General features: G+C 44.3%; 1 protein-coding gene across 1 annotated transcript in view; it reads right to left on the bottom strand.

The window, feature by feature from the left end:
* NTRK2 (neurotrophic receptor tyrosine kinase 2) overlaps positions 1–27,553 on the bottom strand; it is a 326,056-nt gene that overhangs the window by 71,251 nt on the left and 227,252 nt on the right. Inside the window, exon 12 of the mRNA XM_063080630.1 lies at positions 12,335–12,465. Within this exon, the coding sequence (XP_062936700.1) occupies positions 12,335–12,465 (131 nt within the window). The remainder of the gene's footprint in view (positions 1–12,334; positions 12,466–27,553) is intronic.

Below are 27,553 nucleotides of genomic sequence, written 5' to 3'. Positions count from 1 at the left end.
GTTTCCTACTCTGTGGAGTAGCAATATCACCCACTTCCCAAGGACACCTGGAGGGGAGTGTAAGTTGGGATGCCTCCCAGGGTCCCTGGTAGAGAGACACACTTGGGTGATTTAAATTTGAATCCACATCCAGGCCTGCGTTCAATTTGCCCATGCAGGGATCCAAGAAGGCCAGTGGGCACGTGGAAAAGGCACGGGGGCCACCCCAAGGCCTGAGAGCAGCACTGCCACCACAGCTGCCACCTCCTCCTGATGGCAGTCTAAGCTCTTGAAAGCATGGTGCTGCCACGGGGACACACCCTCGGCCTGCAGTGCTTCTCACGATCCGGTCTCTGCTCAGAGGCTGTTCAGAGCTGCTGAGATTGCTCACGAGGGTGCTTCCAATAGTTCACGGGAGAATGGAATTAAAAGAGAATACACGTCTTTGCATGAACTTTTCGAAGACACCCTCCTATTTCTAAGACCTCAGCCTGTCTTTACCAGTGATCTGGAAAAGGTGATGACCCTTTCGGGTCATTATCGCAAGAATGAATTCTGTGCGTAATCTTCCCGCCCAAGTTTTAGCTCTGCACTGTTCGTTCAAGAATGCTAAATTTTGTATGTGTGTGTGAGAGAGGGACAAAAAGAGAGAGAGAGAGAAGACAGAGGAAGAGAGGGGAAGGGAAGGAAGGAAGGCGGAAGGGAGGACAGGGTTTTATTTTGGGGTACCCAACCCCAAACAGTTAACAAGCGCCTAATATTTCCATGTCCCCAAAGCAAAATGCTATGGAAAGGAGCCCACTCTTAGCACAATATCAAAAGCTGTGTTTCAGTAAAATTTCTGGATTTAAAAGAGGTGATTTCACTATTCATGGGGCAAACACATCTCACAAACCTGGCCTCGTCCTACGTGCCCATCCATTTTTGCATGTTGGGTCCTTTTTCTAAATTATAATTCAATTCTATTTTAAGAGACTCAGAAAATACGGTGGTAACGACTTGGGCAAAATCATCTTCTGAATTTGGCAGTCTAAGAACAGATTTTCTCTAAGGATGGAAGCACAGCCAGACAGCAATCAGAAGCTGCAGAGTCCTGCTACCAACCCCACTGATGAAGATCATCCCTGTTTTAGAGCCGTGGCTGATGGTCATCTCACTCAATTACGTGAGGCCCGGCTTGTCCCACGTCCCCTGGCAACGCACTGAGGCTACAGACAGGGCAGCAGCTTGCCTCACTGACAGATGCTTTTTAAGTTTCATTTTGGCAGGCGTATTTGCCTGGTCATCGAGCACTGCTGTTTTCTTATTTCTACTGTCCACTTGGTCGGTTGGTTTCTTCTCATTCCTGGTGAATTTCCTGACACTCCAAAGCCACCATCCTTCCCGAAGACATTCTCAAGGGAGAGGTCTCACCCAAGCTACAGCAAGATACTGCTGGAGCACATATCGATTCAGAGTTGCAATTATGGAGTGTCGTGGAATAAATCTCAGCTCAGAACAGAGGAATTAGTGAGGTGACACAGAAGTAAGAAAGAAAAAAACAAAAGGAAAATAAAAATTCATCTGAAATGCTTCAGCAAATATTAAGATTAATGCAAATCTAGTAAGAGGCAAGAAGGCTTATCAGTGGAGTGATAGAACATTGCAGGATTTGACAGATGTCAGGCGTTTCAAAGCATAGGTGGTCTGGGAGAGACAAGGTAAAATAGGGATTGTGTCCTTTGTAAGTACTGATCTCATATTCTTCTTCTCTTATACATTTTAGAAATCATAGAAACAGTGTCTTTGATAAAGTGAAAGATAAAATATAGAAGAGATTATTATGCTAAGACCTCAGTATGCCCAATGCCCTTTGTCGTGGTTAAAACATACAGGAAAATGGATAAACTCCCACACCAGCCAACCAAGATGCACAAGAATGTTTAGTTAATATACCTAAATCCCTCTAGGTCAGGATCATTGGGTTATGCTAATGGAAATTTCTAATGGAAAATCTTTACTCTCCTGATATCTTCTAGATACATGTGGCTAGCTATCACCTGAAATCTGGCTAGCCCAAATTGAGATGTACTTGAAGTGAAAAATAACCAAACTTTGAGAACTTAGTATGAATAAAATAATGTAAAATATCTCCTTAATATTTTTATATTAATAATATGCTGAAATGGTAATACTATATAAATATGTTGAGTTAAATTATATTAATAAAACAAATTCCATCTATTTCTTTTTACCTTTTTACTGTGCTTACCAGGAAATTCAAAATTACAAATACGACTTGCATGTGTGGCTCACATTCTACTGCTATGGGACAGCACTGTTCTGCAAAAGCCACCTCCCTGCAAGCTATGAATGGGTCAGCCTGCTCCTTGGGAATGTTGAAAAATATTTCTAAAATACAACATTGGAAGACAATTAAGGCAGACACCCTTCTCATATGGTCATTACAGGCAATGATTAGCCAAGATTTTAGAGTAAGCCTTGGTCACAATGCTGCACGATTCTTCTATCTGATAGGGTCTTCCCTAAAAAAAGTGTTTATCAGATTCTTACAAAAGTGAACTTTGGAGGACTGAATTTTAATACATTCAGAAAGAGAACTTGATATATATAAAATCTTAGAAAGTACAGAATACAACAGATAGCTCCCCAACATCCCTACAAATGTAGAAAGAACTGAATGACTTAAGAAGATAACACTGATCATGAACACTATGTGCTAGAAACCAACACTCTGTGTATATCAACTCAATAATTGTTTGTGACAGGTTTGAAAGGACTTTAATTATGTGCCAACTGATGGCCTCAAACACAAGATCCACAGCCAGGGTGTTGACTGCTACTGTCTTTATTTTCACAACCATGCTGGCTCTTATGGATTAGATCTAACACATCAACCGTCCAAAGGGAAACATGAGGTTAAGTTCTAATTCACATACTTTAAAATACTTTCAGAAATTTAAAGATAAAATTGATGGTTTATGCTTGCATATTGCACCAAGTTGCATTTTAGAAATGTTAAGTCTTTAGAAGACAGGAAACTAATTCATAGCGACTGACATATTACAGAAATATCGATTCAAGAGAGTGAATCAGGAGTTGACCTCCAATATGGACACTGGCAATATGTTTACAGGCTTTAACTACACCAGTGTATTAGCCATTTTTGTGTTGCTCTAACAGAATACCTGAGACTGGGTAGTTTATAAAGAAAAGAGGTTTATTTGGCTTACAATCTGGGACAGCTGCATCTGGCATGGACCTCAGGTTGCTTCTACTTAATGGCAGAAAGTGGCAGGCAGCCGGCAGGTACGAGCAGACCACACAGCAAGAGGAAAGGAGAGAGAGAGGGAAGGTGCCAGGGTCCTATAAACAACCAGCTCTCAAAGAAACTGATAGAGCGAGAACTCACTCAATTCACCCCTCCCCCAGGGGAGAGCATTAATCCATTCATGAGGGATCTGCCCCAGTGACTCAAACAGCTCCCAACACTGCCACACTGGGGATCAGATTTCCACATGAGTTCTGGGAAAACAATACGTCCAGACTCCATCAGCCAGCATAAAATTGTCCAAAACAATTTCACTAGAAATAAAGGAGCTGGTGAGTCATGATAGACCATGACTTGATTGTGGGTTTGTCAATGGTGTTAAAGTAAGTTAGAAAGCCGCACAAATATTTCAATGCATACGTTCCAGAGACACAAAGGTGTGAAATGATCCTCCAGCAATGTTTGATGTCAGATAGTCCTCATTAGAGTAAAATATACTGTTTTGGTACTAGCTTTTCTGAAAAGAGATGGGTAAATTGGAGATAAGCCAGGAAAGAGGGTCACCAAAGTTATTACGAAGACAAAAAACAGATCCCTGATCAAGGGTTAAAAGTTGAAGTTACTGGCAAAGGATATTGATGGAGCAACTAAATAACCAGGGCCTGCCTAATTCAAGTGCACAAGGGATTCCTACAAGTGAGACGTCGCGCTCTATCTTACACTGCACGTGTGCATGTACGTGTGCACATACACACCCGGTAAAGAATGCACTTATACCAAAGAGCAGTAGAAATCTATTAAGCAATGTTGGGCAATAAAGATGATCAAGCCTTTTAACAAGACACTATGAAAAGTTCTACAATTCCTGTTCCTAGAGCCTTATAAAGACAGAATTGATAGCCGGTGCCTGTTTAAAGCACACAAACTATTTTTTTAGGGCAACACTGACAAATGTCCTCTTAAGGACGCTAATCTTTTCATCATCAATTTCCGTTTTGTGGGAACAAGGATTTCACATGCCGATGTAAATGGAAAAGTGGGAAGGAAGCACAGGAAGAGGGAGGAATGGGAGCGGACTGCACAATTAATCAAGACGTGAGGACTGGTTTGATGACTATCATAAAAAGATAGAAGGAAAACAGCCATCTGTCTTGGAGATAAACGTGCTTGGGTAGAGCACTTGAGCTGGTGAACTCTTGATGCTCTTTCTCAGCTGCGAATGTTTTTCACTGTTCCAGAACTGGAGAGACTAGGCTTTCCTTTTCGAGCCATTATGCTGCCCTTATACATACTCTGTGACAAGGAGCTCCAGTTGCTTCATTTCCCAAAGGTGGCCTTTTCTGTCACATGACCACCCTGGATGAGTGGATTGCAAAGAGGTGGCCTGGCATGGAGACTAAGTGGCATTGCAGATGACTGATTGGAATAGTTGGACCCATAGCATTTTCCTTCTTGAGGAATCAGAATGTGAGCTGTCCAGACAATGAGAGCAGTAGTTGGTGTGGAAGCAGCAGCCAAATGTTAGGGATCACCACGGGCCAGAGATAGCTGCCCTACATTAGCAGGGAAGCCCAGAGGAGAATCCCCAACGCCTCCTGCTGAGAAGATACAGAAGGGACGGTCACAAGGGCTACCTCGGACCCGGAATCAGCTTTTGGATCCCAACTGTTCCAGTCACAGTGAGGCTTAGCTGTCTTGTCGTTCCTGTTTGAGATGGTCATCTTTTATTTTCTTCCTGTCTGATCCCTTTCCCCCTTCTTTTGGCTACAGCATCTATAATGTTCTTCCAGGGAACCAATACCTCCCACGTTCAGTCCGTGTGTGTTGGGTAGAGCTCACTCCACCTTCCATTTCCAGGAGTGGGTATGCATGTGACCCAGGCCTGGATAATCAGAATATCCCATTCCCCTAGTCAGAGGGTCTGGTGACACACCCAACACAAGCAGTAGGAGTCAGCCCGTGAACTTTTGCATAACCATTGGGGTTGCTAGGACGGCAAGATCTAAGCCCACACCATTGCTGCCAAGTCTTTTTCACAGTGTGGAAAGAACCTGTCTGAGAATGAAGCAAATACAGCGGAAAGCTGAGCTGAAAGATGGAGAGAGACAGAGAGAGACAGAGAGAGAGAGAGAGAGAGAGAGAGAGAGAATTATTGATTCCCTGGATCCAGCTGTGCCTGAAGCCAGGATGCCTATCTATAGGTTTTCTAGCAGCATGGATTTCTAAATAAACGCCTTTTTCTGCTTAAACTGCCTTGAGTTGAGTTTCCAATGAACATTACATTGTTCTGTTTATAAAAGTTGATTATGATGTTTTTCTTGTATTTCTCTGAGGCCAAAACACTCCCTCGGAAATCCACTATTCCTTATTTCCACTTATTCCATTGAATTAAATTTCTACTCGGGAAAAGATGAGCGTCTCTCATCCTTACATACAAATGAACATAACTAACACACTCCTTTATATTATTTTATAGGTGTCATTGTGCTGAATTTCCTCAGTTTGGTTTACCAGGGCACGTGTAAAGCTCAGTAAATGAAAATGTGGCACCTGATGAGCACAGGACTGAGGTTTTAGTCCTAGGTCTGACACTAAGTGACCTCATCAAGCTATGTGACCTTAAATAGTTCATTTATCTTCTCTGGGTTCCTTTTTCCTCATTGGCAAAATGAGGGAGTTAAGCTAAACAATATCAATAACAGCTCTCTCTATATATACAGTGATTCAATCATTCCTAAAATAATTTCTCATTAGATTATATTATTCTATATGTATCATCTACACATTAAATGTTACCCCCAAAAGTTCATGTGTTGGAAACTTGGCCTCCAATATAAACAGTGTTAAGAGGGTGGGAAATCCAATCATGGTATTTGAAAGTGGGGCCTTTAAGAGGTGGTTGGATCATGAGAACTATGCTCTCATGAATAGATTAATCCAATCACAGAGTAATGGGCTAATGGCTTAATGGGCAGTCGTGGATGTAGACTGGCGACTTCATAAGAAGACCACATGAAAGCCCTCTTGACATTCTCACCACGTGACACCCTGTGTTGCCACGGGACTCTGTGCAGAGCCCCCACCAAGAAGACCCCCACCAGATGTGCCTCTTAGACCTTGACCTTCCTAGCCTCTAAAACTTGTAAGAAATAAATTTCATTTCTTTATAAATTACCCAGTTTCAGGTATTCTGTTATAAGCAATAGAAAACAGACAAATAAATCATCTTTATAGTTTCTTTTAGCTATAAAATTCTATGACTATCAATAGCTCATCAAGTCATTTCCTTACCTATTAATGCCAACTGCCAACACTTTACTTTATTGAAATATTATTATTTCCATGATCTGTTTGTCCATCCACCCACCGATCCATTCCTTTATTCACTCAACAAGCTTTGATCGCATGCCACTATGCATTGGGTGATGTGCTGAAAGGCACGGTTCCCACCCTGAAGAAACACGCCTTTATATAATAGCAGAAACAGACGTTCAATGCCATTTGTTAAATAAGCACACAGACACATATACAATTTTAAAACCCTGACAGATGCCTTCATAGCATGTCACATAGAGGTCTGACCTAGAAGAGTCTTCAAGGGCAAGTCCTCCCAAAGAGGGGCAACTAGAAATTATAGCCGATGGGTGAGAAGGAGTTATCTGGACCAAGGGGTTGGACGGGGCCATCCAGACGTGGGGATGGCAGCAATGTGTGGGATGTCCCCTGGGCCTGCCCTATGGTGACGTGCTGGAGGGTTTATTAGTGAACTTTTCTAAAAATCCTCGATGGAGGAAAAACATCAGTATTTCCCCTGTTGACAAGAAGGAATTCAGAAATATGCAAAGCAAAATTCTTAGCTCGGAAAGTGCCTGCTCCACTCAGATTTCACCATTTCTTATTTTGCCATCTTCTTCCTGTGCAACGCCTAACTTAGACCTTGAGGAAGCCACTTGAGTTCCCTGGGTCTTGCTTCTCTTATCTATAAAACGTGAAGCTTGGGTAATATATATGATTTTTAAGGTCTCTCTCACATTCAGCATTTTATGTTTCAAGAAAGACACCTGAATTAGTGGCGGGGGTGGCGGCGGGGAGAAGCCATGAATCCTACAATGTACACTTGTGGCTATATTTAAAAAACAAAAATCAGTGTGCATTCATAGTACAAGAAAATGTTGTAGGAATTGTAGCTATTGAAATGCAGGTTGGATGGAGCCAGAAATAGCTAACGCGTCCACAGTTAATGCCGGGACTGTGATGCGGCACGTTTCCTTGGCAATGGAGTTACTTAAAGGTAAAGTAACTCGGTTTGATCAAAGATTAGTTTCTCTGCCTCTCATTCTCTCTGTGGGTTCTTTGATTGTAATTCAGTGTAAAGGGAAAAAAATGGTCGACAAATCCATTTCACTAAAAAACAAAGGTCATCCAAAAATATCAGGAAAAGGGCAATCTGGCTGGATCCAAACAAGCAGATACTCTAATGGGAGAGGCATGCTCCACTCAGCCCCAGTGAGTGCCCTGCACATGCCTTAGGGTCACTTCCTTCCTAAACCAATTCCTGTGGATCCCTCAAGCTTGTGAATCACTTGGGGGAATTAACATCAGAATTTGCAGGAGTCAGACATCTGTCGATCCGAATGTAAAGCCTTGGATTTCAAACCCGAGCCAGCTCCTTCTAGAGAAGGAAAAAGGACACGCTATTTCTTAGCATGCATAATCAATGCTCTGGGGGTTGCTAGGCAACAGCAGAGGGCTGTCAAACATCCCCGGGTGCCTCCCGTGGAAGAGGAGCAACGCTGGCAGCCATTCCACAGCGGTGAAAAGCTGTGTATGGTCCCTGGAAGCCACGTTGTTTGTTTCGTTCCTTAAAAAAATCTCTTCATTGTGACCAGGGCTGAACCATAGACATTTTCCTCCCAGGCTTATCTAGGTGGTCTTTAAATACATTTCAATTGACCCAAAGCCCTAAAAATGAGCACGTCAGGCTGGCAAGAGGCAGCTCTGTGAAAGGTCCATGGGTTATTCTGATCCAATTCTCCCAGAGCTTGTGGAAGATCTAGCTTGTTCCTTACATGGCTACAGCCTCAATCCCGGAGAGTTGAAATGGGCATCCCCTCTGAAGCTTGAAATTATTCTAGCAAACATAAGCAAAACATCTGATTTCAACTAAAATTCACATTCAAGGTCACTCAGATGAAACTCCTTAGGACTGTGACCATAAAGTTAGAATGAATTTTTAATCTGCAGGCACTGAGATGATAGCTTTTTGAGATGATAGTTTCATTTGAATTTCAACAAGAAGGGGACTAGTGAAGAGAAGGAGTCAGAATTTGATTCAAAAAAAAAAAGGTCCAATCCTTTAATTTAATTTAATTTAATTTTTAAGTTTATTTATTTATTAATATTACTTTTTAAAAATTCTATGATGTTGTGGAGCTGTTGTGGGGGAGGGGGAGATCAGAAGGGGGAAGGAAATAGGGTGGGAGCAGGAGGAAGGAGTAGGGCAGGGTTTAGGCCTGTGGCACCCCATCATTCCTGCAGGGGAGACCAGGGGGCTTCCAGTGGTGGCTTGGCCATGGCTGGGCTGGGTGCAGATGCCAGGGGGTGTGGCTGAAACCCTCGCCCACCAATTTCCCAGCTCGGGAGTCTGAGGTACTTCCTGCAGCTGCTCCATGGTCGTCACCAGGTGGTTGCAGGTGTCGGGGGGCATGGCTGGGGCCCCCGGCTCTTCCCACTCCCTGGCTTGGGAGCCCAGGGGGGCTTCTGGTCCTTCTAGGTTTTATTCTTCGGTGATGAGAGAGTTTTACTAGTCAATACTTTGTCTCTGGTTGTGTCTCTGGCTGTTTTTTCTTTCAGTTCTGTGTTGGGTTATTTGCTGTTCCCACCACTTAAACTGTGCACTAGAACTAATTTGTTGTCCTTTGCTGACTTCTAAATGGGGGGAACTTCCTGTGGGGACCAGCACTTGAGCCCTGTGGTTGAACTAAATTGCTATTTTGCTGCTGATGACCTGGGGAAGGCTTTTTGTGCAGCTCAGGTTTTAATTGTTGACACTGTATGTACTTCCGGGTCTTATAAGGTCTGGTTCACCTGCGTTGTGTAGAAACTCTGGTCTGGGCCTGAGTCTTTTCAGCAAACTGCACCCCCTCCAGATCTGTATTCCTGACCATTCTCCTCTGAGTGGTCCTGCACTGATTCGGGGGCAGATCAGCTGTCCATGCTGTGCCCCAGTGTTTTCCCGGTGGGCCCATCTCCCTATCGTCCGCACTCCAAACACTTCCCATGTGATGGACCCTATGCTGGTCCCTTGCGGTGACTCAGCAGCCTTTGAGTGGCTCATTTTTTCAGTTGCTGTGGCTTCTTGCTCCTATGTGGGTCCACAGGAACCCTATTAGTGGTCTTGTTGGCCTGGGGACCACTAGGACCCTCATCTCCCCTGCCGCCTCCAAGCAACTTCATCCAAAGGGCACAGCTGCAGCTTTTGCCGGCTCCTGTTCTGTGCACTCACCAGCTCCAGCCTGGATGTGGCTGGAGCTCAAAATGGTGGAAGTCATTCTTTCTTTCTCTCATCATGGCTTCTCCCGCCTTCACGCACCCCATAAGTCTCTCCTCCCCTTCCCCTGAGTTCTAGTGGCCCCAGCTTGGCTGTTGTTGCTTTTTAATAGTTGTAAATTGCTTGATTTGTGGGAGAGAGTGACACTGGGGGCTGTCTATTCTGCCACCTTGACCAAAATCCTTTTTTTTAAGCAGTGTTGATTAAGAGCAAACACTCGTCATAGGTTGTTAATTTGCAAGCACTTATTTGGAAAAGCCAGGAGGTATGTGAAGACTAGGTCCTGGGTGTGGGTCAGAGGTGGGTTTAGGGCTGTGACTGGGACTTAAACTGACTGTGGTGGCATGAGATATGCCCAAGCAGAAGCAGGGAAGTTGAATAACAGATGGTCATTTGGGCCAGCTCAGGTGCCAGTGGCAGAACATTGCTGTCCCCAGCAAAGCCTTTGCTGTTAGTAGTCTGAGCCCTAAAGTCCCGTTTTAGCATGTGTTTAGAAGGGAATGTAACTTATGGGTTGAGGGTGCCCCGGATTTAGCTAAGTAACCCCCTCTCCTTCAGGGCATCATGAGAAGTACAAAGAAGTAGGCATAAATAAGAAATGCATGAGATGAAAGGCTATTCCCACTGAGAAATTTGTTGGCTCTATCTCTATAGCTGGCCGAGGCCTCTCAGCTATTCCTACACTGCCTTCCAGGATTCTCCAATCTTCCAGGATTTTCTCACGTTCAGATTCCCACCTTGCAACACCATAAGGTGGATTCAGTCTGAAGGCTGACTTAGCTACCTACATGGCCTCCAAGTAGCACCGCAAAATGTGGGCCCAGAAAGGGACCCAGGGTCTTCAGCTTCCTCGTCTGTAACACATGGCTAGGCTAGGATTAGATGTTCTCTAAGACGCTTCCCGCTCTAACATTTGATCACTCTATAAATTTACAAAAATAGAGGCACCTTTTGGTCCCATTTATACAAAAGAAAAAAAAAAGACAGATTAAGAAGAAAGCAAAGACTGTACATATAACACTGCCAAATGTCTGAACACTTTGTGCTAAAAATAACCACAAAACTTTTTGAGTAAATGAAAGAAAAGAGAGGAGGAAATAACAGTAGCAGGAATTAATAGTCTCCAAAATCACTTTGGGATTCCTTCTTTGACACATTCCACCCCATGTCACATCTCATCTCTCTGGGGTCCTTCTTCCTGTCCTTTCTCCCTGTCTCCCTCTTCCTTTCCATTGCCTATTTGGGGGAGATGATGTTTATTTGACAGATATTACATTTGCCATCCCTAGCAAGGTCTGTCCTTTATTCACCCCACAGGGCAGCTCTTAGGTACCTTCTCTGAGAGTGTAGGAGTGTTATGCCACCCTGATTAGTTTCTTTCAGTGACAAGGAAAGCAAAGGTACAGGTTTTCTTCCTGGATGAACTTTAACAGAAATGGTTGCATCTACAGGATGGGCGACTTCATGAATAATTTTATTCCTCTTCTCAGTTACCCTTTATGTATAAAGTATAAAAGTGATAGAATATACACCTGGTTTTTAAAAACAAAAAGTTGCCTGGCAAACAAATGCCATTCATACAAATGCTCTGTGTCTGGCCAAAATGAAACAAAACAAAAAACTCAATCATCTTATGTTAAGCCAAGAGGTTACATGTTATCACCTTGGCCATGCCCACACTCATTTGGCCCTCGATTCATTTTATAAATCTTTGCCTCTTTTCAGTGTTTTATGTGTATTACCTAATATTTTGGGGCTTTAGTTTTTCAGTTTTGACAATGCATATGTAAAAAATCCATTGAAGTCTTTCGTGCTATTTTTGTTAATTCTTGTGTTTTAGAGCGCTCAATGGACATTTCATCCCTTTCAATCACAATGTCTATCTTACTGAAGATCAGGGCTCCTTTCTGAATTTTGGGGGGATCTGTCTGTGGTGAAGGACTTCTGACTTCTTTAATCTAGTAAGAACCTCCTGTGTCTCCCGGGTGGTGGAAGTCACAGGAGATGCCATCCACCCCTGGGTGCAGTTGTGCCTGCACTATACAAAATCCTAGGCCTTGGAAACATTTGGGAGGGACAAGGTAGAAAGGTAGAGAACTCAGTGAACAGAGGCTAACAGGGGAGGTGGAGTCCACAATCCTACTTCCAGAACCTCCAACACAAGACGATCTGCAGCTGGCCTGGCACCAGTGCCCACAATTGGAGGAGACACGATTAAGTCCCCAAGACTTAGGTGAATGGATTATGTTTGACCCCACTGACTGCCATCCAGAATTAAGTTAGCACCGACTTGGAAGAGTGGCTCAGAGCTATTCATAGCTTGCAGACTGGTCGGTTGCCCCTGAGAAGAATCTCTGACTATTGGATGTGCCCCAAATATCCTTTCGACTGTCCCTTTAGTTAAAGGAATTTGAATTCATCCAACATAACAGACATAATTTACACCTGAATTTGCCACTAACATGTCATAAAGTAAAGTCAAACTTCCACACGTTAGGGTGACCATGGATAATGAGACATTCCGGAATTCTTACCTTCACTGCCACCAAGATCTTGTCCTGCTCAGGACAGAGGTTATAGCATTCAGCTAGGAAAACTTTTCCAAAGGCTCCTTCACCTAGCTCCCTTTTCAGAACAATGTTATGTCGCTTGATGTGCTGAACAACTGTAAAACAAAGACAGAATGGAAGTTGAAATCGAAGCATGGCGGGAGGCAGGGGGTCGGGAGTTGATGGCCTACACCTGGGCCTGCGGCCTGAGCGTCTCCCCTCCGCACAAATGCACCGAACGAAACCCTCGTCGTGCATCTTCACGGGCCACCCCAAATGGCTGCGAGGGGGTTTCATCAGCTTCCTCTCCAGAACTCAGTGACTAATTTTGATAAAACTGAAGTAGGACCTAGCTGCTGGCTGCAAAATACCATCGATGGACTTTGCAGGTTAAAAAATGGGAGAAATGAGAAAGGAATTAAGACTAATGGCAGGCTTCTAATAAGCCAGATGTTTTGCATATATTTGCTAGTCATGTGTCTACTGAGGAAAGCTAGAGAGACGGCCAGGAATCCCTAATTCCTTGCTAAGCCACCTCAGACCATTAAGGGAGACAGGTTCAGAGGACACAAGGGGAGAATGCATTGCTAATCAAGGCTTTGGTCTCACCCCAGTTTTAGTCTTCTAGGAAGGTGGACTAGACCATGGTTGAGCCTCAGTGACTTCTTCTGTTTAGACCAGAAATGTCTAGATTGTCTGTGCTAAGGCTGCTTCCTTGGCCCCTTTCTAAAACTGTGTCCCGGTCTTAGCTCTTCAAAGTTAAGAGACAAGAACAGATAAACGTGGGGAAGAGAATATTTCTCCCTACGGCCTAGAGTGGAGCTGGTCCAAGTCAGTCATCCATGCGCCTTCTTGAGGAATGAGGCAGGAAGCCGTCAAGGGTCCTTAGAAGCCCACTGGCTACAAGGTGGCAATCAGAGAGGGGCAATCACAGAACAGAGCTAACGGAGGGGAAGCCCGAAAGGAGACTTTGTAGAGGACAAATCTACATTGAGGTTTCTGACTCTTCATCCAGCACATCAAATGTTGAGTCCCTCGGCACTGAAGTTCCACTGGGCCTTGGCCACCATGCTTTTCTGAAGTCCTTGTCCCCAAATGGTAGTATTGAGATTGTGACACCCTCTAGAACTTAAAATGTGTGGCCAGCAATGTTCTCTCGTCTCATTCTCACAGATCTGTGAAGCATTCCTCTCTGCATTTTATAAATGGGAAAACCATCCACAGGAATTTCAAGGTTTCAGAGTCTGGGAATGGAGAAGTTGGGATTTGAACCCGAGTCTATCAGAATGCGGATGCATGTCTCTTCTTCACCATGAAGTGTCTTTTCAATTGTAAATTGTGTTCAATGTGACAAGAGACTTGATGTACACGAGAAATAGAGTTAAAAGTAAAAAATAATCTCCCGGCTTCTTCTCTGCTTAGTTCACCCTTCAAAGCCCAATTTAAATTCTAACTCTCTCAAAGAGCTTTCCTGGACCGTTTTGACCACCAAAGCCCTCCTTTTCTGAACTCGTACTGTGCCATGGCTTGTGCTTAGCTGTTTTCTGATTCATCCAGCAGTCATTTCACATCTGTAAGCTCTTGAGGCTGAGAGCAAGCCCTGTGTGTCTTCTCATAAGCCGTGCAATGCCACAGGTGCTAGGCATGAAATAGACTAGCTTAATGTTGGAGTTTAACTTGATAACCGTTCCCTAAAAGTTTGTTTCATTGTGAATACATTATAAAAACAGAATAAAATATAAAGCATATCTCTGCAGTTTAAATAACAATAAAATGAACATCTATGAACCACCATCCCATTTAAGAAATAGAGAATCACGAGCACCTTAGAAGCACCCCGTATCCATCCTTCCTTTCTCTTTATTTCCTTCCCCCACCTCTCTCTCTCTCTCTCTCTCTCTCTCTCTGTCACTTGGCCACAGGGATCAAACCCTGGACATGTATTCTTTTTTAATTGTGTCCACTTCCCTATTCACCTCCCAGGGATAACCACTATCTTGAAATTTGTGTGAATTATTTCCTTCCCAAGTTTGCCACCAGTGCTACATCCCTAACAAGAGATTATTCAACTTCCCCTGTTTTTGAACCCATGTAAATGGAATCATGCTACATGTATTCTTCCATATCTTGCATATTTCACTCAACAATGTCCTTGAGATGAGTTAAACTGTGTGTGTAGCACTAATTCTTTACCCTTTACTACTTTATAATATTCTGTGGAAGGACTGTACCACCATTTATGTATCCATTCTATGTTGATGGATACCCTATACAGTTTCTTTTTAGATACTACTTAATATAAAATGTGAGTGGCGATTAAGGTTTTTGCTTTAACTGGATTTTTCCCCCTAATAATTCATGTGGTTTGGAGCTGTGAATGTCTCTGTGAGCCTCTGGGAACTCGGGTGATAAAAACCAAAAGGCCTTTTTATGAGCGAGGATATTAATGAATATAAGAACGTATATTAATTTCTCATGCTCCAGTAGCAATGCCTGAATATAAGAGGAGAAAAATGTATTCATTAGGTAGAGTGCCCATGTAAAGACACAAATGTAAATCTTGCAGAGAATTAGCAGCCCTATTTAAATCTAACATTTAACTCCCTGGTTGTCACGTGTTCATTGGGAATTAAATTTAAATTGCCACTTTACCCTCTAACCAGATCAAGACAAGTATTTAACTATTTTTTTTGCATTTGATTTACACATTTTTTTTTTTTTATATTCCAAGCCGGAGAAAAAGTTGGTGAAAAATAAGTTCTTAAAGCCACAATTTTATCGTCTTCAAAACTAAAATTGATTAGACCAATTTTTGCCACGTTGACCCATGTTGACCTTGAAAACATTACATGCATCTTTTCTTTAGGAAATGGGCTAGTTGCATTTATTTGCTTTGTTGTGGTTTGAGGCCCAGAGTGTCCGAATGGTGTCCTTTTGCTAATACATTCCCTGTAAACAGAATAAATTTCTCTTTTGTGAGGCTGGAAGTTATTTAGGGGTACAAGTAACAAATTTGTATTTGTATTTGCTTTCCCGACAGGGCCTGATAGTGCTTTGTATACAGCTGGTGGCACAGAAATATTTGTGTAAAATATATGTTTAGTAGTAATACCCACAGACGGATGCCGTTTCTTGATGTAAGCTCAGTCAACTGATGCCAACCATGCCGAGTTATGCGCGCCAGAAGGCGGCGGCTCCGAGATGTCAGGAGAGGAGAGAACATCGAGCCTGAAGCTTCCACTTCACTGAACTAAGAATTTCTTCCGATTCTCCCCCAAGAGACCATCAGGACTTACCCCAAGCTGCCTCATTGCCTGTTTCTGTCAAACACCTCCTCATCCAGCCTTTCACCCCAACATTGCTCATACCTGCCTCGGCCAATGCTCGGCTCCTCACTTCCCCTGAACACTCTTGGGTGGTGTCCTCTGGGCTCCCTGACTCAGAACCTTGGCCATGCTCTGAAGATGCCCCAGCCCGTCCTCTGAGGCCCTCTCAAATGGATGCTGCCCATCCCTTACCCCCAGGAATATCAGGGCCCCCACTCCCCCATGCCTCCTGCTAGAGCCCTGCTTTGTCGCAGCATCTCTCTTAGGGAGCCAGCAGCCTCTGTCACCCCTGCCCCTCCTTGCTGACATCTAAGTCCCTCCCCTAGCCCACAAGCTCCTGGGCCACACCTTTCCTCTCCACCCCCTGGGGCCTTCCTTCTCAAGGCCTGAGGCACAGAGAGGCTCAGTAAGTTGCCTAAAGAACAGAAGCACTGAGCTGCTCCGTATCCTGTGCCTTTCAACAGTGAAGCTAAGAGGCCAGGCATCAGAAGCCTCAAATAGGAAATGTGTCTTTCCCATTTCCTCAATAATGGGATTTCATAGAAACCCTTGGTCCAGAGGACATATCCTGCTTAGCACATGGACCTTAAATCAAGACATTTATTGAATATCTAATATATGCCAAGTACTAAGCGACTGCAGTTAAAAAGAAAGATATTTTAAAGTTTTGAGCAGGAAGATAAAAAGTAATGGTACCCAAGTAGATAATGTTCTGTACTATGAGCTCTGGAAGTCTTCTTTCTGTTTCCTTGTAGTGCTAAATGCAGGGCCTGCCACCTCCTAGGATTGAATGTTGTGATAGGGAGAGAACTAAGTAGTCAAGATCAACTCTCTTATGTATGTTAGACAGATTAGTGAGTGAGGCTCAGCATGGCGACATGAATTTCTAAGGGCCACGCAGCTAGAAGGTGACAGAGGTAGGACTCAAGTCCCCTGCATCTCAGAAGAGCGACCCTTGGGCTCTGTAACACAGGCCCTTAATTGGGACTAAAGGCAGTGAGAGTTTTCTGACATTAAAGTGAAAATGGGTATTTTATTTAGTTAATTTCTTTTCTACTAGAAATACTTGAAACATTTATGTTGATAATCTGAAATGACCAAACATCTGATAATGAAGAATTTCATTAGAAAATTGCCAACATAAAATATGCATGTGAAAGCAGAATGTAAAAGTTAAATACTTTGAAAAATGCTTGAACTTGATTTAAAATACAAACAACAAAAATAATTTACTAAATATCTTAATGTATGGACAGAATATTGAATCAAGTAAAAACATCCATCTTATAAAAATAAATTTGCATGAAAGATAGAAGTTATGTCTTTGAATTTCATCTACATTTTTCTTAAGGTATAGTTGGTACTAAATCAAAAATAAATGCAATTAAGAACACAGACATACAGTACACCAGGACAAAAAAAGACCAAATATTCATAAATAATATTAATGATGAAATAGAACATGCAACAATACTGAGCATTCGTAAGCATCCTTCAACAAAAAATTCCCAGTGTGCATTACTGTCAATTAATTTTCATACCCCTCTGAATGAGGTCAATAGTCACATTCGTTTTACATATGACACCACAATTAATTGACTTAACTTGTGGCCATGGAGCAATCCACTTACTTATCTCGTCCAAGTACTATTTCCAATGAGATGAGGAAATGGGGGGAGAGGGCACCTAACATGTGGCTATGGCCATTACGGGCCACAGAATGTGCTGAGAGATTTACGAGAGTCATCAATCTTCATAGCAGTCCGGTAGGGTATTCTTATCTCCATTTTCAGAGTAAAGAAAAAAGAAGAGGATTAGATGAGCTAAATAACTCATCCGAGGTTGCACAATTGGTAACAGGCAGGGTCTGAATTCTGTCCACGATAGCACACTACATTTCCTGGGCTTTTTAATGAAAAACAAAGTGCAAAAGAAAGTGTATGAGTTGGACTTTGCCTAATTGGGGAATCATGATCTATGTTTATCAATTCACTCAAAAAGCCATTGTTAAGCATCTAGAAAATGCCTGGGCATTTTCCTAGGACTTAGAAAAAGGCAGAAATAAAATAATCCTTGTCCGCAAGGAACTCACAACCTAGAGAGGCAGAAAAACCCATGTACATATACCTATCATGCCATCTACTTATACCTTTGCTTCATTCACAAAAGGATTTAGGTGCTTTATATGACACAAGGAAAGTCGAAAATTCAAATAACAAATCAAGTCAGGAGAAACAGAATAGAAAACTGGGATAAGGCGTCAAGTAGAAATGCAAACTTGCCGATTCTAGGGTCCCAAACGGTTACTAAACTTAAGTCATAATTTGACTCTAAGCTTCCTGGGAGTAGGAGACTAAAGGCAAACACAATGATTTCCAAAATTTTGGTTGCCCATAAAGTAAAAGCACAGAGGTTCCTTCTGGGAAGTAAGATTCTTTGTGAAGTTAGCGAATTGGCACAATGACCAACGACCTGAGCAGAGCCACTGGAGTAAGTAGTGGGTTTCCTGAGAGTATCTCTCATGGCAGAGTTCAATAAGAGATGAACACATGACACAAAGGCCACGCTCAGCCAAAGCACCGCACGGGGAGTCCAAAGCTCTTAACATCATAATGGCGTAAAAACAACCGTCCATGGGCATGGGATTGACGAATAGGTGTAATTTCCCCGAACCCACTGCTGGGCGTGGGACACGCTAAGCAATCAAAGCTATTTTATGAATAAATAATAACATGAACAAGCAAAAATAGATGAGTTATTGAACAAGAGAAGAGAATGGTGAGGAAGAAGGCATCTCAGGTGGGGGAAGACAGAGAACAGGAGAGAGGAGATAGGAAAGCGCAGAGTGTCTGAGAGACAGCGATTTATCTGGGTGATTCCTGAACAGGAGCAGCGGCCGTCTACTGGAAAAGGGGAGGGAGGCTGGGGACGGAGGGCCTCGGCCATCCCACCAGGTAGTTCAGACAAGTTGTGGCACAGTAAATCCAGACTGGTGGACAAGCGACTGCCCTGCTCTGTGCCTCCATTTCCTCATCTCTAAGCGAGGGCATCCCGGCTCACCGGCGCCTTAGTTCTGCTGCAGCACGCACAGTCCCCAATCTGTGAGTCCGAGCCTTTCTGTCACATCCATATGAGTCCCGTGGAGCTACTGAAAACCTTCCGGCATGGGAGAGAAGTGGTAAGGACAAGTCTTTAGAAAGGTTGCCCGGCTGCAGTAAACTGAGGCAGGGAAGCCAGGCAGGGTGTGGCTGCTGCAGACCGTGTTCTCCGAGGCCGGTGCCGAGCCGAGGGACCCCAGCCAGCCACTGAGCCCGCTGTCCTCTCTGGCCCCTGCCATCAAAGGCACAGGGCTCAGCGTGACCGACTCGTCGGAGGTGCTGTGCACAGCCAGCAAGCTGGGATCGAGTTTGTGTCCCAAAAGGGAATGGAGGATGTCGCAAAGGACTGATCCTCAGAGAATAAGCATGACTGTGAGGAAAACCAGGGAAAGACAGAGGCCAAGACCAAGCTGGACAGTCAGAGGCAGGAGGCAGGGCCATGCATGACCCTGAGGAGAGTGCAGGGCAAGCCTCCTCAGGCAGAGCAGTGCTGGCGAGCGAGGCAGGGGAGGCAGTGAATGGAGATGCGCTTGGGGCACAGGGGGTAGGGGCAGGGGCAGGAGCGGACATGGGTCTAGAGGTGGCCGCTCCTCCCAGCACGGGGCCCTGCAGGAGCAGCAGACCTCCAGGGAGTCCCCAGAGGGCCAACAGGTATTCAGCACAAGCCATCCTAAGGCTGTAAGCTCAGCCCTGCATTAGGTACAGCGATGGCAAAGCGACTTCACACTCTTGGGAGGGCCCCGGGGACCTAATTGGGTGCCTTGCACAACATCCAAGGGCAGCAAACGGCCCATTCCCTAGACCAGATTCTAGATCCCGAATGAGAGCAGAGCAGCTGTCACTCTCTGGGGGGTAGGGCTTGACCTGAACGTCACAGCAGATCAAAGCAACGGGTTATCTGGAGTTGAATTCCTACAACTTCTTGTAGAACACAGCCAAGGGCGGGGAGCCCCAGAAATCTTTCAAGCTGTTAGACTGCAAGAAACACCACACTTCAAAATACACATACGGTGCATCCTTCGCTTTGACATAGCCTAACAGCCAAAATTATATCTGTTCTACACACTGGCATGTGGTAGAGTTGGATTGATTCGTCCTGACAGCTCTCCCTGCTGGAACAATACTTGTCAGTCAGCCCCGGCAATGTTTGTATTTTCAAGAATCATTATGCTGAGTGATTGAACAAAATCCTGGCAGGTGGGCCAGATAGTCTGATCTGCCTACCCCTCAGACTCTGCATCCCTGAGCTCTAACGTTCTTCCATCTCGAGGCTGGAAAGCATCCCTTTAAACTGTCCAAGCTGAGTGCATGAACCTCCGCTTGAGGGCTCTGTGCTGGAGCCTGTTTCATCATCAGGATCCTCCTCTCCTGGGCCCTCCCCATGGAAACCTTCCTTCCTTCAAAGATTTAAACTGGTAGCTACTAAGGTTTCCTAAGTGGCTTCAAGTTCATTGGCCTTTACCAATGTACCTCTGAAGGAACGTCCCACTGTGGAAGAAATCTTCTGCTGTGGGTGCGGATACTTCAGAAACCACAGCAGGGGTCATTTGCGAGCTTCCTTGACCTGTCCTAATTAATGAACGATTTATCCAGACATAAATATACAGAGTATCTTCCCTGTGCATATGCTCTAGAGAGGAGGCAGGAGTAGGTGAGAGGCATGCATAGATAACCATAATGCAATCAGCATGGGATAAGGCGATGAGAAGGACCAGCAAAGTGTCCTGGAACAGGGTGACTCAGGAAAGGCTCTCTGGAGTCACTGGAGCCAACTTTGGAAAAGCAGACTGGAGTCTTTAGGAGGAAGGCTCTCACTCAAGACGAAGGAAAGTGCTTATAGGCAATGTGAAGCCAGTGGGCATTGTATGAGGCCCAGAAGTCCACGCCAGCTTCCCAGGCTGTTTCCTGGTTGTAGACTCTTGCTCAGGAGAGCTCATAACCAATGACACATGGCCAGTGTCGGAAAGAGGGAGGATCACAGACAAGACTGATGGGTGCATCCCAAATACTTTCCATCTCTGGATGGCTTTCTGTCCAGTTAATATGCAAAACAGAGTCCTGTGACATTTCCTCCAAGATATGCTTATTTGAGGTTTTCATGTTTTAAAAGATACTGTTAATGTTTATTTCCCTTAAAGAATTTTGCAATAGTTCCAGAATCTTTCAAACCAACATACTTTGCTCCACCTCCTCAATCACCATTTAAGCATCTACGGAAAAAGGACTGTTTGGTACGGTGGAGGATCCAGATGAATAAGAGAAAGGAAGTAGATGGTCATAACTGCACGGCAGCTGTGTGCTGGGCACTGTGGTATTCCCACATTGTGCAGAATTCTCTTATTCAAACCTCCTGATGGCCTAGGAGGGACATCCCTGTCACCACTTTGGGAATGTGGTAACTGAGTCTTGGAGACATTGCATAGGTTGGCCAAAGCCATGGAGCTGGAAAGTGGGCAAGGTACACTGCTTGGCTTCAAAGCCCATACAGTCTCCCCCAATAGAACATGATTCTTTCCCTCAAAAAATGGAAAGGCTAATAGGGAGATGAGACAAATACAGTCATGTGTCACTTTCTGAGAAATATATCATTAGGTGAGTTCTTCATTGTGTGAAAGGTACAGCAACAAATTTTCTTATTATGCACACTGGCCACCCGTTGCATGAGCGCGGGCCCTCTAATTATGTCACTAGGTCTCTCTGTGCCTCACCCTGACCTCATCTATTACATGGGGACTAGAATACCACCACCCCACAAAGTCATGGAAACTGAATTACAGGTAAGGCTTGTGCCCGGCATTCAGCAAGCACTCAGGGAGTGTTAGTTAAGTGTTATTAAGTATTATTTTGCGATGAAGATGGGTGGGAATCATTTAAAAATGCACGAATTCTAAGGTAGACAACAACCCTCTCACTTGGGGGTCAGACCTAGTGAGTCAAATGCTTGGCTTTCTACCTTAAAGGTCTGATCTACCTTTGGGACGGTCACCCTGTGGGTAAGCTGGGCCCTTCTCCTCAACATGTTTTGCAGTTGGTTTGTTTACACCAGCATCACCACAAACACGTGAGTAATGCCTTGTGCTACGACCTTATGGTGGCTACGAGGTCACTAGGTGATAGGAATTTTTCAACTGCATCACAGTCTCTATGGGACCACCATCCTATATGCTGTCTGCTGTTGACTCACTGTTCTGCGTCACAGGACTGTACACAAATAACAGTTGTAAAAGGCAGAATGTAAAAATTGCCATGCCAGATGTAAGAAATGTAGGGTTAAGGGTGTTTAAAGGAAAAAGCAAATCCTCTGAGTATAGAGTTTGGGGTTGGAGGACGTGCCACTCGAATTTTCCCTTGTAAGTTGAGCGGGGTTTAAAATGTTGGTTGGAACGAAGACCATTGTTGCACATAATGAATTACGACATCTCCAGAATGCCAGGGTGTCACGGACTTGAGCATATGTGGGAACTTCATGTGGAGACGTGTCACATCAAAGTCCAAAATCTGAAAACTATTTAGGTTGAACCAAATGAAACTTCCATTCATACAGGCCAAAAATAGACAAATACTATTTTACACAGCTCAACTGAATTTATCAATGGATCATATAGTTGCTCACAAGCCTCTAAATTTTAGAAAAGAATCCATATCTTTTTTTTTTTTTTTCCCGAAAAGACATTAAGGAAAGCAATACATGCACATGGTGACAAATCTAGTAGGGCGGGGGAGCTGAAGATGGAAAGAGCTTGTACCTCCCGCGCGCCTCCCTGTCCTCAGTTCCCCTCTCCTGGGCAACCTGCTCCAACCAGTTTGGCCTTGGTTTTCTGAGGATTAGCTCTGAAACTCTAATGAATGTGCTTGTGCCGCCCCTTCCTGTTTTCCGTGCACTGATTTCCCACTGCATAGGAGGAGGACCTCGCTCAGGCTATTTCCCATCTCTTTCCAATAACTGAGGGTTGCATTGTTCTTAGCTCTTCTATGAATGGCCTGTCATACCCACATCTCTATTGCAGCCATATCTGGCTGCTCTTCTGTACATGAAGAGCCTGTTAGTGTCTCTGCCTTCTCTCAACCCCAGTCACTTCCTGTATTCTTTAGCTTTACCTTTTCTATAACATTGTCCAAATTCTTAATATTTACATTCAATTTATAATGATACAATTAAGTATCTTATGCTTCTAAAAACTGAAAAGCAATAAACCAAATTTATATTAACATGACCAGCTTAGTGCTGTACTCCACAAGGCTAAGCACAGTGCCAGGAGCACATTTTCTTTCCCATGTCTAATGTCCCCGAGAAGTGCTGGGCCACTGGAAGGAAGGTGTGTCTAGCATTGAATTCAAATGATTTCTCCTGCTAGCATCAAGATTGTTCTAGCATCTTGGTAGATTTCTCATTTACCCTGCTGGCACTTAGTGGGCTTCTTAATTTGGGGTCTAGGGTGCTTTCTCAGCACTGGGAAATCATCTCCTGATTTTTTTTTTTTTTTTTGATCCTTTGCTCCGTACCATTTTGCTCTCTTCTCAGGATTATCTGGAAATCTTAATCATCATGTGTCACCTCTCATGAACTGCTTGTCTATTTCTCTTCTCTTTTCTTCTCCAACATTCTCTATCTCTTTTTGTTCTTCATTCTGGGAAATTTTCTTAACTATCTTTTAACCTGCAATTGAAACTCTTATTTCAGCCATCGTGTTTCTAACTGGTTTGAGTTCCCTCTTGTTCTCTCATAATTACTTTTTCATTGCTACCCACCTTTGTTTCATACACGTAAAATCTCAAATCAGAGAACACTTGCTTTTTCTTTTAAATTCTCTTCTGCTTCCTGCTTTCTCCAAGGTCAGTTTTTCTCTAAATCTTTTCTTTCAGGTGCTTACGGTCCACACCATAGTGTGGATAGGTCTCGAATCCTATTTATTTTAAAGAACTAAATACTGGATAGCTAATGTTAGTTTCTTGTGCTGTTCTGTCAGTAATACTGTTTCCAGATCGGGAGTGTGTCTGCATAGTATGTCTGGTGAGGAATCGTGTAGGACATTTAGATGGGCCTTGCTTTAGAATGACTAGCCAGAGAGCAAGCCATTAGGATGGAGTGCAAATGTGCCAGACTGCAGAGAACGTTATTCTGGGACTTCAATTGTCCTACAACGAGCCCTCGTCCTCTAGGGCAATTTGGCAATTTCTGGAGACAAGTGTTTTAAACCCTTTTTTTGGCCTGAGGATGAATGACACTGATACTCTGATACTCCGCCAGCAGACTGGAGGACGGGGGCACACCACTAACACAGTTGTCCACCCTGTGTTTACGCTCTTTCCTGCTCCTCCCCTCCATTGCACCTGTCCTGCTTGCTGGTCCCAGGCACATCCCAGGTTCCACCAAACAGGCGAGTCGTGCCTCCGTCACAGACCCTCCATAGTAGATTCTGAGAGGAATATTCCTCCACGTTGTCCATGCATCAGCGTGGCACCCGCGCACCATCTCTCTTCCAGAAACATGCTGAAAAATCTCATCCATTAGGACTTCCACCTCTCCTTCCCTCCACTGTTACAGAAAAGAGGCGAACAGACATGCTCACCTCACCAGTGTGCACGCAGCGTCTTCAATGCCTTTCTAAGGAAGTGCTGCTTGAAGTCTCCGCCCAGATGGAATGTTCTCTAAGAGCCCAAACAAGCCTCCTGAAGACTTTAAACAACCTATTCATTTTATAAATGAGGACAGCAAAGTACAGTAAGAGTGCTAAGTCCCCAGGGCTGAGCTAGGACCCAAAGCCCATTGGCTTGCCCTCAAATCCAGTACCATTTTTATTACACTCTGATCCTTCTTATTATAAACATTTATCAACCAAACACAATAATATACAGCTCAAAGTGCAAGAACGGGGGAAAGCAGGACAGATGAAGACGGTGTGAAGTCAGTGGGATGGTACTATAGCCTGTCGCCAGAAGTCAGTTCTGCAGTTACCCAGTTTCTTTCTTTTGTCCCTGTCTATTTACAGCTTCCATCTTTGATGAACTGCAAACCCTTGGGTGTGAACTCGTGTCAAGAAGCCAGTGTTGAAAGCAGTTTATGAGCTGAGAGCAGATGTATAATGTGAGAGTCATGGTGCTTGGGTTCCTTGCCTCTCTGTCTTGCGATAAGGACATGTTTTGTGTGCTTCTGACAGCTGGAAAACTTCCAAACTTTGCAGTCAGTGCTACAAACTCAGCTTTTGGAGGACAATGACCAAAAGTGTACATCTAACTCACATTTACCTAATCACACTGAGCCCGAAAGGAGAGAATTACGCCACCCTCTGGGCGTTAGGGTCCTGCTGAAGATGCTGCAGAAGGTCATACAAATCCAGCTGCTGTTCCAGTTCCCCAGGTTAAGTAACGAAGTCCCTCGCAGAGACTGCCTTCTCCTGGGACTGCTTCGATGCTTTGCTACAAAAGGACCTACTTATGCTGGTGATTAAAAATTCCATTCTTACATGTTAATATGGACCATTTACACCTGGGATTGGCATGATCTAAAGTATTAAAATGGCATCAAATATTCTGAGTAGATTGTACTGAAGAAATTCACCCAGGAAGAAACTAATGTTGCATTGCACAGTACGCTGAAGCTGAGGAAGTCACCAGCTGATGACACTTTGTTCCTGCGCCTGTCACTAAGAAGTTCCAGGGCTTCAAGCAGCACTTTCTTAGAAAGGCATTGAAGACGCTCCGTGCACACTGTTGAGGTGAGCGTGTCTGTTCGCCTCTTGTCCATCACAGTGGAGGGAAGGAGAGGTGGAAGTCCTAACGGATGAGATTTTTCAGCATGTTTCTGGAAGAGAGATGGTGCGCGGGTGCCACGCTGATGCATGGACAACGTGGAGGAATATTCCTCTCAGAATCTGCTATGGAGGGTCTGTGATGGAGGCACGACTCGCCTGTTTGGTGGAACCTGGGATGTGCCTGGGGCCAGCAAGTAAGACAGGGGCGACAGAGGGAAGGAGCAGGAAAGAGCATAAACACAGGGTGGACAACTGTGTTAGCGGTGTGCCCCCGTCCTCCAGTCTGCTGGCAGAGTATCAGACAGCCCGTCATTCATCCTCAGGCCAAACAAAAATATATATATAATAAGAAAAGGTGGTAGCCCTGCCTGGGGCCCAGGTGTACAAGCCCCTAAAGAGCCCTTGAATTCTCAAGGGGGTCGAACTGTGTGCAGAGATACTGAGGGCCTAGCACTGGACTTGGGTCACTTCTCTGATCCAAGCTCCCCCACCTAAGAATACTTCAGCCAACCAACAGTATTTGTAAGGAACAATAAAATGCCCCTTGTATTTTTGTCCCTGCAGTTTGCAAATGTGTACGTGACCATAATGAAATGAACAGGAGTGAGGTCCCGCAAGCCCAGATGAAATCACCCCAACTGTATGAGAAACAAAGAAGGTAAAGAAGGAAAAGGGGAAAATCCAGAGGAAAGTGTATATGCAGCAGCTGGGCTGAGGACAGAGGAAACAGAGGTACAATGACCACAGTCTACAGGCAGGATTCAGAGGCAGAATGGAAGCCTCAGTTCAATCGTGGCTGAACTACCTACATGACTTACAGCAGTTCACTTCATGTTTTTGTCCCTTCAATTTCTTTCCTCTAGCTGTAATATGGGAATAAAAACACCCAACCCCTGCAACCTCACTGGGAACTAGTGAGAACAAAATGGTCCTCTAAATAAAAAGCACCCCAACAATAAAATGGACATAAACGTTCTATGGCATGACCAGTGCTATTTAGCACTTTGGCACTAGAGATCACACAGTGCCTCGCAGACATGTTTTATTGGTTCAATTTAATGCTAAATATGACAGGCAAACTACAGTAGTAATGGGGCCTCTGTTCTCGGCACACTTAAGGGCTCATAACGTACTCTCCCGTGCTATGTTATTCCAACTCTGTGAAAAGATCCAGCTGAGGAAAGAGAAGCTGAGGGAGGCCGAGGGGCCCATGCCAGGCTGCACAGCTCATCCATGACAGAGCCGGATCTCAAGTTGGCCTTTTGATTCCAAGTGCAATGGTCTTCACCCTAGCATGGCATACTAGGGGTTCTGGAGACTAAGAATCAAAAAAATTCATTCTGGAGATGAAACCTATGGATAAGACACTAAGATCAATGCAAGATACTAGTGCAAAAACAGTGCCAAGCATTTGCTTACTAGAGTGATAGGAACTCAAGAAAGAAGTTGATGTGGATGGTAACTACCAGAAAGCTTCACAGATAGAAAAGGCTCTCGGCTAAGATGGGAAGAATGTGCTTATGTGAAGAGGTGGAGGCAAAGAAAGGCTCATAAAGGGGGAAGCTGGAAAGGCACGAAGGCAGTGGGGGGGGGGCTGGGATGGCTCCGCTCAATCAGGGTGTGATGAGAGTGGGGGGATAAGTCTTGACGTGTGCGTAGACGGGAATGGGACGGGACCAGATCGTAGAGAGCTGGCAGGTTGGACGAGGGGCCTAGGCTTGATCACATAAGCAGATGGGGACTATTGTAGGTTCCTGAACAAGGGAGCAGCGTTACATAAGCAGCATACTGTCTGGTAGCAACGTGCACAATGCATTAAGTGGAAGTACCCAGAAGCAAAGAGAGCAGCCAGGAGGGCAGCATGCTAAGGAGAGCACAGTCATGAAGCTCTGGATTGCAGTGGTGGCAATGAAACAAGAGGGAAGCTAGAATCCGAACAGCCGAGTTACTTGATAATGGGAGCAAAAGAATTACTCACTCAGCAGATACGACTCTAAGAAACACAAATAACTTTCTCAATCATATCTC

This window comes from Cynocephalus volans, chromosome 16 (assembly GCF_027409185.1).
Source record: "Cynocephalus volans isolate mCynVol1 chromosome 16, mCynVol1.pri, whole genome shotgun sequence".
Taxonomy (NCBI): Eukaryota; Metazoa; Chordata; class Mammalia; order Dermoptera; family Cynocephalidae; genus Cynocephalus; species Cynocephalus volans.
This window is presented reverse-complemented; position numbering and strand designations above follow the sequence as displayed.